This window comes from Python bivittatus, unplaced genomic scaffold, assembly GCF_059951505.1.
Source record: "Python bivittatus isolate LINGU-HERP-01145 unplaced genomic scaffold, Pbiv_v1 ctg000850_np1212, whole genome shotgun sequence".
In the NCBI taxonomy this organism is placed as follows: domain Eukaryota; kingdom Metazoa; phylum Chordata; class Lepidosauria; order Squamata; family Pythonidae; genus Python; species Python bivittatus.
Genome location: NW_028277112.1, coordinates 58,279,937 through 58,296,974, shown reverse-complemented (window position 1 = coordinate 58,296,974; position 17,038 = coordinate 58,279,937). Strand labels below are relative to the sequence as shown.

The following is a 17,038-nucleotide window of genomic DNA, read 5'->3' as shown; positions in this document are numbered from 1 at the left end:
TCTGTCCAAGACCATGATCAGTGTAAGATCATGGTGTTTCAGTCTTGGCAGCAAGAGCAACACCTCTGGTTGCACCACTACAGAATGAGTGGGGCCCCCATGGGTCCCAACTGCTGGGAGGATGTAGCAGAGGCCCAACAACAACACATTGGGATGGCTTCAGACCCTGTCTCCACAGGGCACCTGGTCTACCATGTGCACAAAGCTATGGCAGGATTCCAATGGACCCCAACCATCTTGCCACTAGCCTCAAGGGGATGCTAGCTATGGTGAGGGACTATTTCAAGGCTGCCTTCACCCAACATGATGACCTTTTGCCAAAAGATTGTGCAGCCTTTAATCTTGTTGTGCCTCTTGACCCCACCAGCAAGCCTACAACCAATGAGTTAGAAGGCCTCCTGTCTGTCATCATCACGCTGGAGGAAGTAGCCCAAGTCATCCATGATGGGATTCAGTCTGTTCTGGGTCCTGACAGGTTCAGCTTTCGATCAAGCTTATGCAGATCTTTTGGCTTCTCTGCTAGAAGCCCTCTTCAATGCATTGTTTGTTGAGGTAGATCACAACACCACACAGGCAGCTATGTTGCCAAAGATCATGAGACAAGGACTATGCTTGTTTCCCAAGAAGGCTGCCAGAGATACCATGTTGCCTCATGGTTAGAGACTGGTAATCCTGATCGTGGATTATCATCTCCTAGTGAAAATCCTGAACACGTGTCTGGCAAAGGTAATCAAAAGAGCTGTCGCTACCACCCAGAGACTCCTTGTGCCTGGTCAGGGAGCTGTTTTACGTTGTAAGCTGGGACCAGTTCTGAAGTTTCCTCCTACAATTGGACCAGCCCAAAGCCTTCAACTGGGTGGACCATCATATCTATTGGATGCACTGGCCTGGCACAGAGTGCCCAAGCGCTTCAGCAACTATGTGTTGTGAGATTAAGGGAGTTTTCATCATGACTTCTGACTGCTAGTTGGTGTTCCCACATGGCCCCACACATTGCCTTCTTTCATGACTCTCCCCTGTCATTACTGTATTCCTGTCAACCACTTCCCTGGGTTGTCCGGATGATGAGGAGAGTCTGGGGAAAGGGATGGGATTCTCATGTGCAACTTGAGGAAGGACATCTACAAGGAAGCACTCCATTTGGTCCTTCCTCAGCTCTGGCTAGAGTCCCTTAAGAGAAGGGCATGCTCTGGAGTCCTGCATTCAGGGGATCCATTCCCTGAATATCTTGCCAAATACCCTGAAGCTGCTTGGGTCACTTTCAGGAACAGGAGGGTGCTGTAGTCCCTGTGGGATGTGTGCTGGCAGCACTTCCATCAAGTACCTGATGTCACAGTGATCCACCCCTGTCTGGAATGGAGCACTCGAGTCTCCTTCCAGCCACTGTGCCCTTGATCACATTGCCTTTACTTAAAAGCAATTGCAAACTATCCAATTTGTGATGAATGGGTGCCTGATGGTGGGAGAGGAGAATCTCACAGGGAGATTCAGGTGGCCAGACCTCTTACACATATCCTGGCAGATCATTGCTTCAGGTCTGGAGCTAAGTGACCTTGATCCATCTTTCAGCAACCCCTTATGGGTCACAGAGGGTCAGCTGCTAACTGATACTTGATCCCTGCAGCCAGATCAGTGGGGACAACAGTGGAGGCAGGGTTTTCTTCTGCAGCAGCAACAAAGACAGCAGATCCATTAACTGACTGATCAAGGTCCCTACTGACTGCCACAGCACCAACACCACCGTAACATTTACTAGCCAAAATCAACAACAGGCAACTAGCAGCTGAGTGATCAACAGCATCCCAGAGAAGAGAGAGAGTGCAACGGCAGCAGCGACAGTAGCAGCACTGGTCCATTCCAGTGTCTCCTCCTACTCTCAGTGCTCCAAGCAGTGTTGGAGGTGCAGCATAACTATCACATCCTTCATCAGATTTCCCTCCCAATGAGAGAAGGCACTCAGGAAGAACAAGCTTTGTCTTCCACAACAGCTTCAAAGATAGGGCAATGTTACAGACTGCAGGGCAGACAAATAATGTCGTATTTGTGGTGTCACCATCTTTGGCCTTGGGGAGACTAAGGAGTGGACACTCCAATGATGTCATGGTTCTCCATATAGGAGCACCAAAAACTTTAAAGTTGGGGCTTTACAGATGTTTAGAAAAGCTCATTTTCATTTGGATCATTACTGGGGCTCAGACTCAGGAATAAGGAAGAGGAGGAATAAGGGGTGGCTTACGTTACATTTTATTTTTTGTGTGTTTCCATTAACTTGCTCATCAACAATTTTTAGGGACAAGTTGGTGCACATGTACAAGGCTTTTCCATTTCAATTAAAAAAAAAATATTCCTTAGGCAAAAATATTTCACTCCCTAATCCTAGATCCAATTTTCACTCAGAATAGGATTTTCCCATCCACTTTACCCACAACTCATATTAACTCAGAAAGGACACATGTCACCCTCAATTTCCTTAAAGAGCCTCTGTGAATCCAACTGTCACATTGGGTTAGGGCCCGGGCTTCAAGGAAGCCTAACTATAATGTTACATCAAACCCTAACCTTAGCTCCAGTTTTAACTCGAAAAATGATTTCCCCATGAATTTTGCCCAGCACCCAAATTAATTCAGAAAGAAAGGCATCACCGTCACTTTCCTTAAAGAGTCTTGGCAAATACAATTATGTTAGTTTTTGGCCCTGACTTCAAGGAACCCAAACCCTTAAACTAACCCTAGCTAAAAATTTCAATACGAATAGGATTTTCCATGAATTTTCCTCAGCACCCAAATTAAATCAAAAAGGACAATGATCAACGTCCCTTTGTTTAAGTAGCCACTGCAAACCTGACCATCATGTTAGTCTTGGGAACAGACTTCAAAAAAGCCTAAACCCTTAGCTATGATTTTAAATCCGAATAAAATATTCCCATGTATTTTGTCCAAGATCCAAATCTGATCAGAGAGGAATGGTATCATTCTCACTTTCATTAAAGAGTCTCTACAAATCTGACCGTCACATCATTACAGGGCACAGACTTTGAGGAAACCCATGCAAAACCTAACTGTAATACAAACTTTATATATTATATAACCATATATTTTGACCAGGACTCAAATGAGGGTTCGGGTTAGGGTTAGGCCCAAAACCACCATGATGCTCAGATTCGCATTGGTTCGTTAACCAAAGGGAGATTTACAGCTACACTTTCTGAATTAATTTGGGTGCTGGGCACAATGCATGGGAAAACCCTATTCGGAGGAAGATTTTTCCAAAATTAGGGTTAGGGTTACGGTTCGGCTTCCTTGAAGTCCGGGCCCAAATCCAACAGTATGCTTACAACTGCACGCGCTTTTTATGCAAAGGAACCGCAAAACCTGAACTTTCTGACTTAATTTGGAAACTGGGCACAATGCATGGGAAAACCCTGCTCTGAGGCAGATTTTTCCTAAATTAGGGTTAGGGTTAGGGTTCGGCTTCCTTGAAGTCCAGGCCCAAATCCAACCAGATGGTTATAATTGCACCCCCAGTTGATGCAAAGGAAGAGCAAAAGCTAAACTTTCTGACTTAATTTGGAAGCTGGGTACAATGCATGGGAAAACCCTATTCGGAGGCAGATTTTTCCTAAATTAGGGTTAGGGTTAGGGTTCGGCTTCCTTGAAGTACGGGCTCAAATCCAACTGGATGGTCATAATTGAACCCCCAGCTGATGCAAAGGAAGAGCAAAAGCTAAACTTTCTGACTTAATTTGGAAGCTGGGCACAATGCATGGGAAAACCCTATTCGGAGGCAGATTTTTCCTAAATTAGGGTTAGGGTTAGGGTTCGGCTTCCTTGAAGTACGGGCTCAAATCCAACTGGATGGTCATAATTGAACCCCCAGCTGATGCAAAGGAAGAGCAAAAGCTAAACTTTCTGACTTAATTTGGAAGCTGGGCACAATGCATGGGAAAACCCTATTCGGAGGCAGATTTTTCCTAAATTAGAGTTAGGGTTAGGGTTTGGTTTCTTTAAGTCCGGGCCCAAATCCAACTGGATGGTGATAATTGCACCCCTAGCTGTTGCAAAGGAACAGCAAAAGCTAAACTTTCTGACTTAATTTGGATGCTGGGCACAATGCATTGGAAAACCCTATTCGGAGGCAGATTTTCCTAAATTAGGGTTAGGGTTCGGCTTCCTTGAAGTCCAGGCCCAAATCAAACTGGATGGTTATAATTGCACCCCAGTTGATGCAAAGGAACAGCAAAAGCTAAACTTTCTGACTTAATTTGGAAGCTGGGCACAATGCATGGGAAAACCCTATTCAGAGGCAGATTTTTCCTAAATTAGGGTTAGGGTTAGGGTTTGGTTTCTTTAAGTCCGGGCCCAAATCCAACTGGATGGTGATAATTGCACCCCTAACTGTTGCAAAGGAACAGCAAAAGCTAAAGTTTCTGACTTAATTTGGAAGCTGGGCACAATGCATGGGAAAACCCTATTCTGAGGCAGATTTTTCCTAAATTAGGGTTAGGGTTAGTGTTTGGCTTCCTTGAAGTCCGGGCCCAAATGCAACCGTATGCTCATAATTGCACCCGCTTAATATGCAGAGGAACAGCAAAAGCTAAACTTTCTGACTTAATTTGGAAGCTGTGTATAATGCATGGGAAAACCCTATTTTGAGGCGATTTTTCCTAAATTAGGGATGGGCTTAGGGTTTGGGTTCCTTGAAGTGAGGGCCCAAAATCCACATGATGATTAGATTTTCAGAGCTTGTTTAATCAAAGGGAGTGTGACAGCCAAACTTTATGTCTTTATTTGAATTCTTGTCCAGGTATTTTCCCAGATATCCAAATTTAGTCAGTAAGGAAAGGAAGTCAGCGTGAAATGTTTTGAGAAATTATTTGCGATTTTAAAGAAGTCTTGCTCTCTCTTTATATTTTTTTCCTTTCCAAATAGAAGTTTCTTTTGCATTTTACACTAAGCTTGAACTAAAAGAAAGTGGAAATCAAAGAGGCACCTATATTTAACCAATGTTATATTGATATCAAAATGTTAATCAGAGGGAAATGTTTATTTTTGTTTAGAGTGAAGCTTCATTGAATTGTGGGGATGCCTCATGTCTGAGTTGATTTGGAGTAGCTTTTTTTTCATGTTTCTTCTCCCCACCCGCCCCCGCGAAGTTTCCTATTTGGGAAAGTAAATTTGAAAATGGAATTGAAATGGATTTTTGTTTTTTGCTATTTAAATCATGATTCTCTGGGAAGTGTTAAAGGATGAAACATCTACAAAGAATTGTCTGTGATTCCTGAGGTAATACCTCCCAATATTGAGAACCACATTATCAGCAGAACTTGCCTAATGTGTTCTAAATGCTTTGGCAAACAGCCAGAGTATTCGGATTGTTTGAAGAGGCTTAGGGCCACCTCGATCTCCAGAGGCAGTTTCTGCCGAGAAATCATGAATCCTGGGTCCAACATAACAAGTGTTTGATAGAGGGGAACTGATAGATCTGTGATGAATCCAGTGGGGTGACCCAAAACAATGGGAGAGAGGTGGAAGCACAAATAACCTGGCCCTATGTCTTGTAGGGCTTTACAGGTGATAACCACCACCTTGAATTGCACCTGGAAGCCTACTGGGAGCAGAGCAGTGCTCATGTGACCATATGAGAAATGCCAAAAAATGCCTGTGCTGCTGCATTCTGGACCAGCTGCATTTTCCAAATGCTCTTCAAGGGCAGCCCCATGTAGAGTGCATTACAGTAATCCAAAGGGAGGTGACTAAAACATGGTTCTGTGTTAGCAAGGCCTTCTGGTCCAGGAAAGGCTGCAATTGATGCACAAGATGAACCTTTGCAAAGGCGCCCCAGCCATGGCTGCCACTTGTCTGTTGAGCAGAAGCTGAGACCAGGAGGAACAGGGATCTAAGATAGGCACCCAAACAACATTGAGAACCCTGTCCACTTCATTAGGTCTGACAGGTTCCAACTCTTCCCAGATAACTGGGCCAGACTGTCCTTGAGGAACTCCAGTGGACCTGTACAACCTAATTCCAACTTTATGTCATGGATGCCTAGCAACAACAGTCTTGCAAGTATTATCATGGCCCCTCCTTAGACAGGAGTGACTGGGTTACCCTGAATAGGGCCATCAGTTAGCACTCTGAGGTCACAATAATGGTTGAGAAATAACAATGTTTTGCTACCCTTATTGCCAAGAGATAATCCTTAGAAAGACTCTTAACTGTGTTTGGTTGGGCTCACTCTTCATTTTCCTCCAGTGGCATTCTAGGTATCCCTCATGATGTTTCATCACCCAGGACTCCTCTGAAAACAAGGGGCCCCTCCAGGATCCATATGCATAGACAGTCTGCATAGGTGCAATCTGATTGAAGGCCAAAGTCACCCCCTCATTCCAAGTGGGAACCAAGGCCTCAGTTGAACCACATACCAGAGCCCAGGAACAATCCCAGGCTTACTCTGGAACCAAATAGGGTCTATCAGGTGTCTGGAGTAGATCCTGCCTCCCTGCAGGTGGTGTAGCACCAGAGAACCCCAAAGGCAACAGGGAGTGATTTGGCCATGGCAAGGGATTAATGGTAACATCCCCAACTCCAAATCATGTCATATTGCTCCAAAATAAAAGCCAGGACAAAGGTGTGGCCTCTGCAGGGAGCTGGGCCAGAGATAACTTGGGTCAGGTCCATGGTTGCCATGGCAGTCATGAACTCCCAAGGCATCTCCAAGTCCATGCCAGATTGAAGGGACGGCATACTGAAGTCCTCCAGGAGTGTAAGTCTGGGGAACCCCACTGCCAACCTAGCCATAGATTCAAGCAATTCTGATAGGAGGTTAGTATCCAATTGGGAGGGTAGTACACAAGCAACAGTCCCTTCTGATGCTACAATTCAACTTCACAAACAAGGCCTGACACTCAGCAAATGTCAATACTAAACATCAAGGCCTCTGTTCAATGGCGTTATTTGCACCATTTATATAATGACATTCCAGAGTAACAAACATACACTCACCTTGTATGGCCTGTTAAATTAAGGGTTCATTATACTAGACTCGGTTGGGTAGGTTTACACAACCCATTAGACTAGACTGAAATGGGATGGGGAGGTTTGTGGTGCCACACATAGAAATCCAGCTATTGTGTTACCATATTAGGTGAATCAGGCCATTACATAAAGCCATAACATGCTTTGTGTGGGAGCGCAGCATGGTACATGAACTTTGCTTTGTTAATCCAGGTCTAGAGTTTAGCATGTTACGTGCATCCAGCTAGTCAACTCCGTAGAAAAGAGTTTCTTTTTTCATGTTGAATCAGTGGATACTGTTAAAAAAAATATCCAGGTTTGGCTTCTGACCACTTGCTTCATTCATGCACCCTGTTGAGGCATGTGGATTCTGTGACACCCCCCCCCCCCCGCTTTTTCCCCACAAGCTAGGTGGCCCAGAGAGGTGTGGCTAGAATGTATGGAACGCATAGCCCTGGTTGGCAGGGGGGAAAGACAATGGGGAAAGACTTGGAAGCACAAATTGCTTTCAACCAAATGCTGAGACGCTGAAGTCCTGCCAAATTTAAAACTACAGCTTTACTGATTTTAAGTACTATATGTCATTGTTCTTACACTCATTCACTCTTCTACGCACCCCAAATCCTACTCATCTAGGTTGGCTGAGCACTGGCTAGAGGAACGGAAGCCGCCAAGTCCAAACCCAAAATGACTCAGACAGCTGGTGTGTTCAAGATCCCTTTTACCAGCCAAAGTCCTTGTGTCATTGATCTGTAAAATTCAGCAACTGTTGATGGGATCTGGGTTTCCTTGCACTCCATGCCCAGCCTCCTTTTTCTGTTTTCTGATGACATTTCTGTTACATATCCGTTGGCTCTTAATCCTTTGGCTCTTTCTTAGGGTTATGAAAGTGTCTTTTTGACAAGATTCTTGTTTTTGTCCCCTCTGCATACATGTTTAGTCCAATTTTAGGTTAGGGCCGCAATGGTCAATTTCAGCCTAGCCACATTCTCACAACACTCTGCTGGTATTTTAATGTCTTTCCCCAATCAGATGAGCAAATGAATGACTCCAGTTGACTCAGATGTGTTGGGGGTTCAACAGAGTAGCCTTGTAAGGAACTTTGGGACTAATGATGCTTTTGTATCACATGCAAAGTGAAAACAGAATCATCATAGCCACAAATAATCCCAGCCCTCTTCAACCTACACCTTCCAAGTTAGCTTACTTGACAGGATTCTGAATTATCTGAAGAATCTGTAGGGCATCAACAGGACGCCTATTTTAAGGGAAATCTAAGATTGGAGGTTTATTCCTGAAAAGCTGAGGCAACTAATTATGAAACAAGACAGCGCTTATATATCCCTTCCAATTCCTAGAAAAACGACAAAGCCCTGATGCAAATAGTTTTGTGATAATTTTTTTTTTTTATCTCTTTTGGAAAAAATTACATACAAAAACCCAGGAATCAACATGGTAGGCATTCCAGCAAAAATACAGAGAGAAGCTCCATTTCTCAAAGGAAACACTACTGATTATGATCATGCTAGAAAAACGGTATGCAGCAGAAAAGTTCTAGGACCGGGGGTGGGGGTGGGGGAGGGAGAGAATGAGACTAGTAAGCCGGTCCTTTCATTCCTTCGATTTGTTAACCATACCGTGCAAAATGAACATCAGTCTTGGATACAAATGCATTACATTTTGATTCACAAATTATAGAAACTGCCTACTCACGTGATAGTTAGGCAGGCGCTTACTAGGAGAAAGGAATACCATCTTTGGGGGGGATTCAAGAGCTGGTGAATTTCATTTTAACAGATGCTAAGTTCTCTCTCTTCAGAACAGTCCCTCCCTGAAAACAAGGAAAACTGCTGAAGCTCAAAGTCCTTGATGGCTGCCTTTTTTCTTGCTGGTATTTCCATTTAACTCCCTGACAGCTTGTCTTTCCAGGAAAAGCAGAGAGCAAAAGCTGCAAGAGGTACCAAGAGAAGGTCAAAGTTTGGCCAGTCTTCCTCCTTGAGCCTATGTTCTAAAGTCCTTTTGCATTTCCTTATTAATGGGGAGGGACATTTCTGAGGAGGCACAGCAAAGATGCTTTTCACATGGTTCCCATGTGACACACAGTCTGGATCTAATTTCCTATTTGTGTCAAAATGAAAGATATTACAATATATTCGCACCAGTGGAACTGAATCACAAATTTATTGCCCTATGGCTTCTTTCTGAATTGTGAAATGATGCTCAAATGTAGCAATGAAACATTTACACTCTTTCTATTACAAAACACTAGTTGGTACCACAGTGATGGTTTCAAATTTTCAAGATCAGTTTGGAGCCTTCTGTGAAGCACTGTATGACATAAGGATTTTGTGTGGATCTAAAGGGATAAATATATTTGTTCCAAGGTTAAGTGCTACTTCCAAAGCTATCCATGTCTTTAAAATGCATGCATATGCCACAAGAAAGCGATACATATATGTCTATTTTACAGCAAAAAATGTTCATTTGGTAGAATTCTGGTAAATGATTCAATGATCATGGCTACAAATTTTCCTACATGATTTTCATGCTTCTTAGGAAGAGGCAGGTCTTAAGAAATTTAAAAGCACCACTCTGGGGTGGCCTCCAGCTTACTATAGACCATTGTTCTTTAGCCCGGGACTGCAATAACACTTTATTCTCCTAAGTTTCCCAACTTGTTCTTCTGTTCCCCAGATCTACTAAAAGGCTCATGATGTTGTCTTTTGACCAACCCAATGACTCTCTTGATCCAGTCTGCTAAACTATTAGTGCTAAACTGGAGTTTGACATTAACAATAAGCTGCAGTCATTTGTTCTTGCAGTTCAAGGCAATCATCTTAAAGACAGTGCACAAGATGTGTGCATTCACACATAGGCTTTCTCTGTAATCTCCATCATGCCCACAACAAGGATGTCTTTTTGTGTGCATTTTAAAGAGCTTTGTTGGTGGCTTTATATGAAGAAGCTTTGCTTAAGGCAGACTCGACAAGACAACAAAAAGAAAGCTGCAAAGAAAGCTGTGTGGATTATGCACATTTTTCGAAGACCTTGGACCTAAGGAAGCTAGTCTTGAGTCAACAACCCAAAGATTAAACATCATGAGCACAACTCCTTTTGGGGCAATTTCCTGAGCAAGCTCTATAGAAGAGAGCTTTCTTCTAGGGGTCTATATAAGACCCCTAGAAGAAAGTTCAGGTATTTCCTGCCCTAGTCACAGTCCCAATTATGGGGCTTGTCTAAGAGGAATCAAAGTTTGCAACCAGAGTAGTTCTTAGTCTTGCTATGCTGAATCAGCACTCAAAATATACATTTCTCATTATCGATAACCTAAAGGGCCAGATAGCAGTCATGCTGAGACAATTCTACAGTAACTTCTAGAAAATGAATATGAATTCTGCAGAATTGCACTAGCAGTACTGGATCTGAACTCTCCACCTACTGGAAGCACCATCTCTGGTAATAAAAAGGTAAAAATGAATTAGTATTATAATTATCATTTAATTTATTGTATATAAAACAAAACAAAACAAAAAAAATTGTGTGTACAAATATCACAGAACATCAACAATTCCCAAAGGTGTAGTGCCTCAGAACACAATTCAATCAAAAAAGAGCTCTCATTTTTTTCTTGTTTCTTTTTGTTGTTGTTGTTGTTTTCATTTGTCTTAAATTCTGGCATAAATATATTAAAGCTGACGATAAGAAGAAAAAAAAGTGGGTAGGAATTCCAGGGCAAGCTACATCATTTCCTCATACAAAAATGTACAAAACATTAGTTTCTAACTAGACATAACATAATACTGGTCATCACAGTTTGACAATTAGTATAACTGTGTATTGTTGTGGGAGTATTGTAGCAGAGGGCAATAAAAAAGTTTCTCTTCAAGCTGTTCGGATCAGGTTACTTCAGTCATAGAGGCAGAATGATTCTGCAGAAAGAGAAGACACGAAGCACATAACATGTTTTAGCATGCAGTGATGTAGTCACCACTGTTGACCTTAGGGCAGATAAGAAACAAAGTAGGGAAAGCATGCAGAGCCTGGTGTCCGGAATTCTTTTCAACCCTTCCATAATACTTCTACCCTGGGCCACATGACCAGGAAGGAAGAGGGAGGAGGACTTAATGGAGGATCCATCAACATTTTGAGACACTGCCTAACTGCCTGTTCCATAATCATTCACTGGGGGATTTTTTTTGGGGGGGGGGAGAGTTTTTCTCTTTTTTCAAACTATTTCTTTTGCTGGCTTTTTCCCCAATACCAAACTTAATTCCATTTTGTTCAATTCTGGAAAATTATCCTGCTGATGGACAGATGAAGACATTGTTCTGATTCTCTTTACATAATTAATTTCCAACATTCTGTTAGGCTGGAAAGAATTAGGCTGAAAAAAATCCAAGGATATGGAATTAGACTATTAAGAATTGCAAACTTGCCTTCGGTGACATGTTGAATCCCTGTGACTCATCCAAAGTTGCTCTTTCTTGGAAGCAGAAGAATTTATAGTTTTTAATGGCCCTATTTCTATATCTGTGCTAGCAATTAATCTTTAGAGAGCAATAAACAAAACCTGCAGAAATTATGAACTTAGATTTGGATTTTTAAATGATCCAGTAGCAAAGTTCTCTGGGAATGCACAGACAAACTGACAAATGAGACTCTAAGGCCATCCTGATATTGCTATACTACAACTCCTGGCCATTGCTGATCCTGAATGTCCAATCCCTTAATAATACAGGCGGCTCTCGTTTAACAACCACTTGTTCAGCAACAGGTTGAATTATGACACTACTGAACAAGTGGTACTTATGATTGGTCCTCGAAGTTACAGTCATTGCAGCTGTCACATGATTGTGTTTCAGGTGCTTGGCAACTGGCCTGCACTTCTGACCGTTGCAGCATCCTATGGTCACATGATCCCGATTTCCAACCTTCTCTGCCAGCTTCTGACAAGCAAAGTCAATGAAAAAGTCACCAGGAAGTTGCAAGTTGTGGTCACATGAGGTCCTTGCTTAACAAAGGCAACTGGGACTGCCAGAGCTACCATTGCTAAGTGGTGCAGTCATGTGGTTTTTCAACTTATAATCATCATGGATGGATGATTTTAAGTTTCCGATGGAGTTTCTGGTCCCAATTAGCATTGTTAAATGAGGATTACCTGTAGTACTATCTTGTTAGTTGGAGTTGATGGGAACTAGATTACACCACAGTTCCCCATCCTGCTTTAAAGATACTTGCACAGGACATATCTGAAATAGTTCAGAGGCTCAAATATAATTGTCAAGGGAGGATACTTGGGACGATATTTGTTACTGAGCAGATTGTCCCAGATAAATGAATTACCTTTAATCAAATGGAAGAAACAGGTAATGATGGAATATAAAAATATAGGATGGAAGGACTGCTCTAATTAAATAATGGTGCTAGTAAACTGTTGTCCTCTTTTCATGCTGTTATTTATCATGCCAAAAATGCTAAAAACATAGCAGAAAACTGCCTGCCATGCTTATTTGGAATATACAGAACTAAACTACTAAAAACGAGTTAGTCAAAAATAGAAATTGGATAAAAGCTCAAAACAGAAGTTTAGACGGTTAGATGGTACCTGGGCACTCAATGTCTCCAAAGGACTTTCCACTCTTGGAAACGCCATCAGGGGGACACCTCGTTGTTCATCCAGTTTTGATTTTGAAGGTGTTCCATGTGCTCCCTTGAAATTATGAACCACACAGATGCCCTGGGCGATGGGAAAGAGAAAAGAAGATTCCTGGAGCAATCACCAACACCCAGAAGACATTTGCAGACATTCTGTGGAATTGACTTAGTTTCTATCACTGAATGAAATTCTTCTAGATTGACATAAGTTACCAGTTTTATCTTGCTTGTACTCAGCAACGAATTAAAAAAATGTCCTCTCATTTGTTCTCAAAACATTCCAAGTCTGCTGTATAATTCTGGCTCATGGTGAGCAACATCTAGCAAAGGCATTTATTGATCCTCAGGATCAGTAACACTCTGCTTAAACCTTTGAAAGTAGATTTATATTACAGCAATCCATGATCGTACCACACAGTTCCTAGTCAGTGCCTTAGATAACAGTGCACAAGCTTATAGAAAGCAACAGCTATCTCATGGGACAGATGCTGTGGTAAGAAGCAAACTGCAGAAACTGGAAGGCAGTTTGCCATAAGTACAGCTGAGGACAGACCACTGCTGTCATTAAAGTCTGATCAATTTCTGTAAAAGTAATGGAAGCAGGTGATATCATGTCCTTTGCTCTCCAGATATAAATTGAGTTTGAAAATGACTTTTCTGCTTCCTTCAGCCTTGCATGAACAGATGGCTGGTCCAGACTAGTTTGGACACTGGCAGGGGAATTTTCCACGTGAAAAGGAAAGTAAAAGTCATTCACCTACCAGAAAGAGTGCTACTGCGCTTCCCAAGATGAAGCCTGCAATGACATCTGAACAGTGGTTTCGATACTCAGAAACTCGATTGAGCCCTGTAAGGAAGGCAGCACAAAGTGTCCCCAGGCACAACACTGGCTTGGCAAGCCGACTGCTCTTTGTCTTGATTGTGCTAGTGATGTACATCTGAAATATTCAAATATATTAACTTTAGTCACTCAAGAGATAACCTAGTCTCCTACAATCCATCTCTCATCAGCACCAATCATCCTCTTATGGTATTCATCTAAATACAGAGTTTGAACTGGTGTTCCATTCAGCTTTATGGGAAACTGACCTTGGAAGCAATCTGAACACTTTCATTAAATCATTAAACAAGAGAGTTATTGAAAGACCTCCTTTGAAATACATTTCCTACTATATGACCTTGAAACAGGATGATACTTCCTTTGCCAAATACTTCCACTTTCATAGACAGAATTTACTGGAGGCGCTGAATTGATATATTCTATGGAATATAATTCCATATCATTTCACATATCATTTCTATAATAAAAATGGGCTTTACTCCAGCCATACTGCAAAGAACTCAAGATATGAATTGGTTTATTTGGAGAACTAATCAGATAGCCTGAAAACAATCTAAGTAGTAGGGTTCAAAGATTACAATAAGTGAAGATGTGCTCTGTTTGTTCCTGTTGTGCTGTTATTATTAAAAGTTAGAGGCTTCCTGACTGTAGAATGGCTCTGGGTGGCATATACTTAAAAACAGAAAACAATTAAAAGAAGAATCTATGTTTCAGAATAAGCCACATACTATATACAAGCAATGTGTTTTTAGCTTGCACAGCATGTTGAGTAAATTCAGTCACTATGGTTTGAGAACTACAAATTAAAGCAGATTGGACAATCTTTATGCGGCTGGAGAATGTAGTAAAAAAAGGGGGGGGGTTCTAAGGGCTGTCTGCTTGTCTTGGTGCTGTCACTGGAGGGTGTAAGCTTGGATTTTTTTTTTAAAGATAAAATAGATATGGCTCAAAAATGATTCAGAAAATGTGCTTTGAATCTTGCACAGTATGAGCACAACATCTCACTGCTATTCCTTAAAGCCTGTGTGTTATTTTTGCAGGTTTCTCTAAGAGTCTGAAAAAATATATCAATGCCTTGAAGAGTTGACTCATTAAAGTTAATATGACTCTTAAAGCAGCCACAACCTTTTTGCAGGCTTGTGTGGAAGCCGGAAATAAGGCATGGCTGCTTTTATTATTGGAACAAAAGGGACTACGCTCCTGCAAAATCCAAAGTGCTTCTTCTGAATCATGTTTGAAATATTCACAATCCCTAAAATTAGATCTAGCAGAGGTCTAACATTTCTATTTTGCTGATTGTTGAATATATATATATATATATATATAGGGTTAGCTATAGATTGCCAATCCATGGCTTATGGCTTAGTAAGATGTGTGAACCCTGTTACGACCTATTCATCAAACTGTGGCTTGTTATGAAATGTGAACAGAGTCAGCATCTAAAAGTCATCAATGTAACCATAGATATTGTTCCTGCATTTCTGAGGATGATGTAGCAAATGGTCTTAAACCTTGAAATGTGTCTTTTATCTGATCATCATTCTAAAATAAAATGTGGCACAGAAGGGCATAAACAAATAACAGCTCAGTTTTCCACCTAATGGATGGATACTCTCTCCTATTTTAGCCCATTTCCATCTTTTAAAAACTACCATTGTAATTTTTAGTGTAATTAATAAATGACAGAAAATGAATAATGTATGAAGTTTTTTTTAAAAAAAGGCAAACTACCATGAAAGACAATGGAAGTGTAATTATACGATGCAAGATTTCTTTGTGTACACAACTATTCCTTCAGTAAAACAGCAAAGCCACGATAAAAAAAAAAAAATCAGCAGCATTGAGGACAAAGTTACACTAATTTTTGAGACTATAATTACAAGGGTGACATGAGTAGGAAGATACTATAGCACTAAAATAAAAGTGATGGGCTAAATCAGCAAATACAATAGAAACTTCTCCAGTGATTTATGCTTCCAAAACACAGCCTGGCTTCATTAAGACCTCACTTCCCAAAATAGCATCATCTTTAACAGATGCTTTCCAAGTGTCATAGGAGGCATAATAAGACAAACTAAAGTTAGGCCAAGTTAGGTTAGATCAGTTTTATGGGGATACAAACTGAGAAAAATAAAACTGAAAAAATGGAGAGATATAATTAATTGCTCTATTGTAACTGTAGTTTGTTGAACAAATAACAGTGGCCTGGTTCCCGTAAAACACTAAGCTATAAACCATGGTTTCCAAGCGTCAATAGTTGAGATCACAGAAATCCCACTGAGAGTGTAATGTCTGAAAACTGAGTTGCACTGAATTCATCATAGTTGGATGCTATGGTATCATAGTTCTGTTCAAATATCTGGAGAACAATGAGCAAAAGAGTGTCTCAACTGAGCTATATAAACAAACAAACAAACCATTGATGAGGGGAAAAAAGGCTCTGTACAAATTCTGCATAGGAAAATTTGTTCTGCATCTTTACCACTGTGTAGAAATTAGAGTTTCTTCAAAATGGAATAGCAGAAACCTTTATACATGGAAATCATTACTTTGCTTTGCTTACTACAGCCAATCCATGAATACCCAAGGCACATTTAAACTAGGTATATATTTTAAAATAAAATTCATACTGATTTCAGAAAATGAACTAGTTTATAGTGCATACATTTAGCAGTTTAAAAATATAGACTTTCACCATCTGCTAGGTGACAACTCTGTGAGCAAAGTGATTTTATTGGGCGTGTACATTGCTCTGGAGGGGATACTAACAGTAATTACTTCTCAAATGCCCCCCCCCATTAATTATACATCTCCACATTTCAAGACTGAGTAAGCACAGCAGTCAGTCTCTCTCTCACATGCACGCACGCATTTTTTTAATATATATATATATAAAAATACAAAATATAATCATGGATGGCATGTAGCTCTTAGTAAAAGATAGTCAACAGCTTTGGTGAGCTATGTATCAATAGTTTCTTTACCATGAATGGTTTGAAATATTTAAAGATAATGGGCCTTTCCAAGTAATCTCTTTCCATTACTTTAAAAATGAGATTGGAAAGGGTTAGAAAGGCATACTTGTATTTATATTAGTTTTTCTCACTCCCCTCTCCTGTCCCCTAATATTCTTGTCTTTCCTCTGAGAAACAAACAACAGGGGAGTCAGAATGTAAAGTGAGATAAGAATGTTTTACTCTCCTACTCTGCTGGAGCAGTTTTATGTTCCCAACAGTCTCATGAAAACCACCAGTTTGCACACACAGCACTGTTGTTCCTGCTCTTTCTGCATCATGGGATTTGATTTTTTTCCTTGGGAAGATGATCAAGTACTGGGCTACTGGGTCTGGGCTGCAACAATCCAGACGACTACTAGATGACAGAAAAGAAATTCCAAAATACTATAACTTTATACTGCCCTCCAGTGGGTTTTGAGATTTTTGCAACATGGATCAAAAAGGAGGTAGGAAAAAGGAGAGAGGAAAAAACTGCTCCTTGGGAAGTCTATATATGAAAGTGAAGGAAAGAC

General features: G+C 41.0%; 1 protein-coding gene across 3 annotated transcripts in view; it reads right to left on the bottom strand.

Moving 5' to 3' along the window:
• Positions 1-8,438: 8,438 nt before the first annotated feature.
• PLPPR1 (phospholipid phosphatase related 1) overlaps positions 8,439-17,038 on the bottom strand; it is a 159,768-nt gene continuing 151,168 nt past the window's right edge. For all 3 annotated transcript variants that reach the window (XM_025164326.2, XM_007424596.3, XM_025164328.2), the window contains 3 exons: positions 13,430-13,606; positions 12,619-12,750; positions 8,439-10,942 (listed from right to left, as the gene is read on the bottom strand). In XM_025164326.2, coding sequence (XP_025020094.1) covers positions 10,910-10,942; positions 12,619-12,750; positions 13,430-13,606 — 342 coding nt within the window. In that variant the 3' untranslated portion in view covers positions 8,439-10,909. The remainder of the gene's footprint in view (positions 10,943-12,618; positions 12,751-13,429; positions 13,607-17,038) is intronic.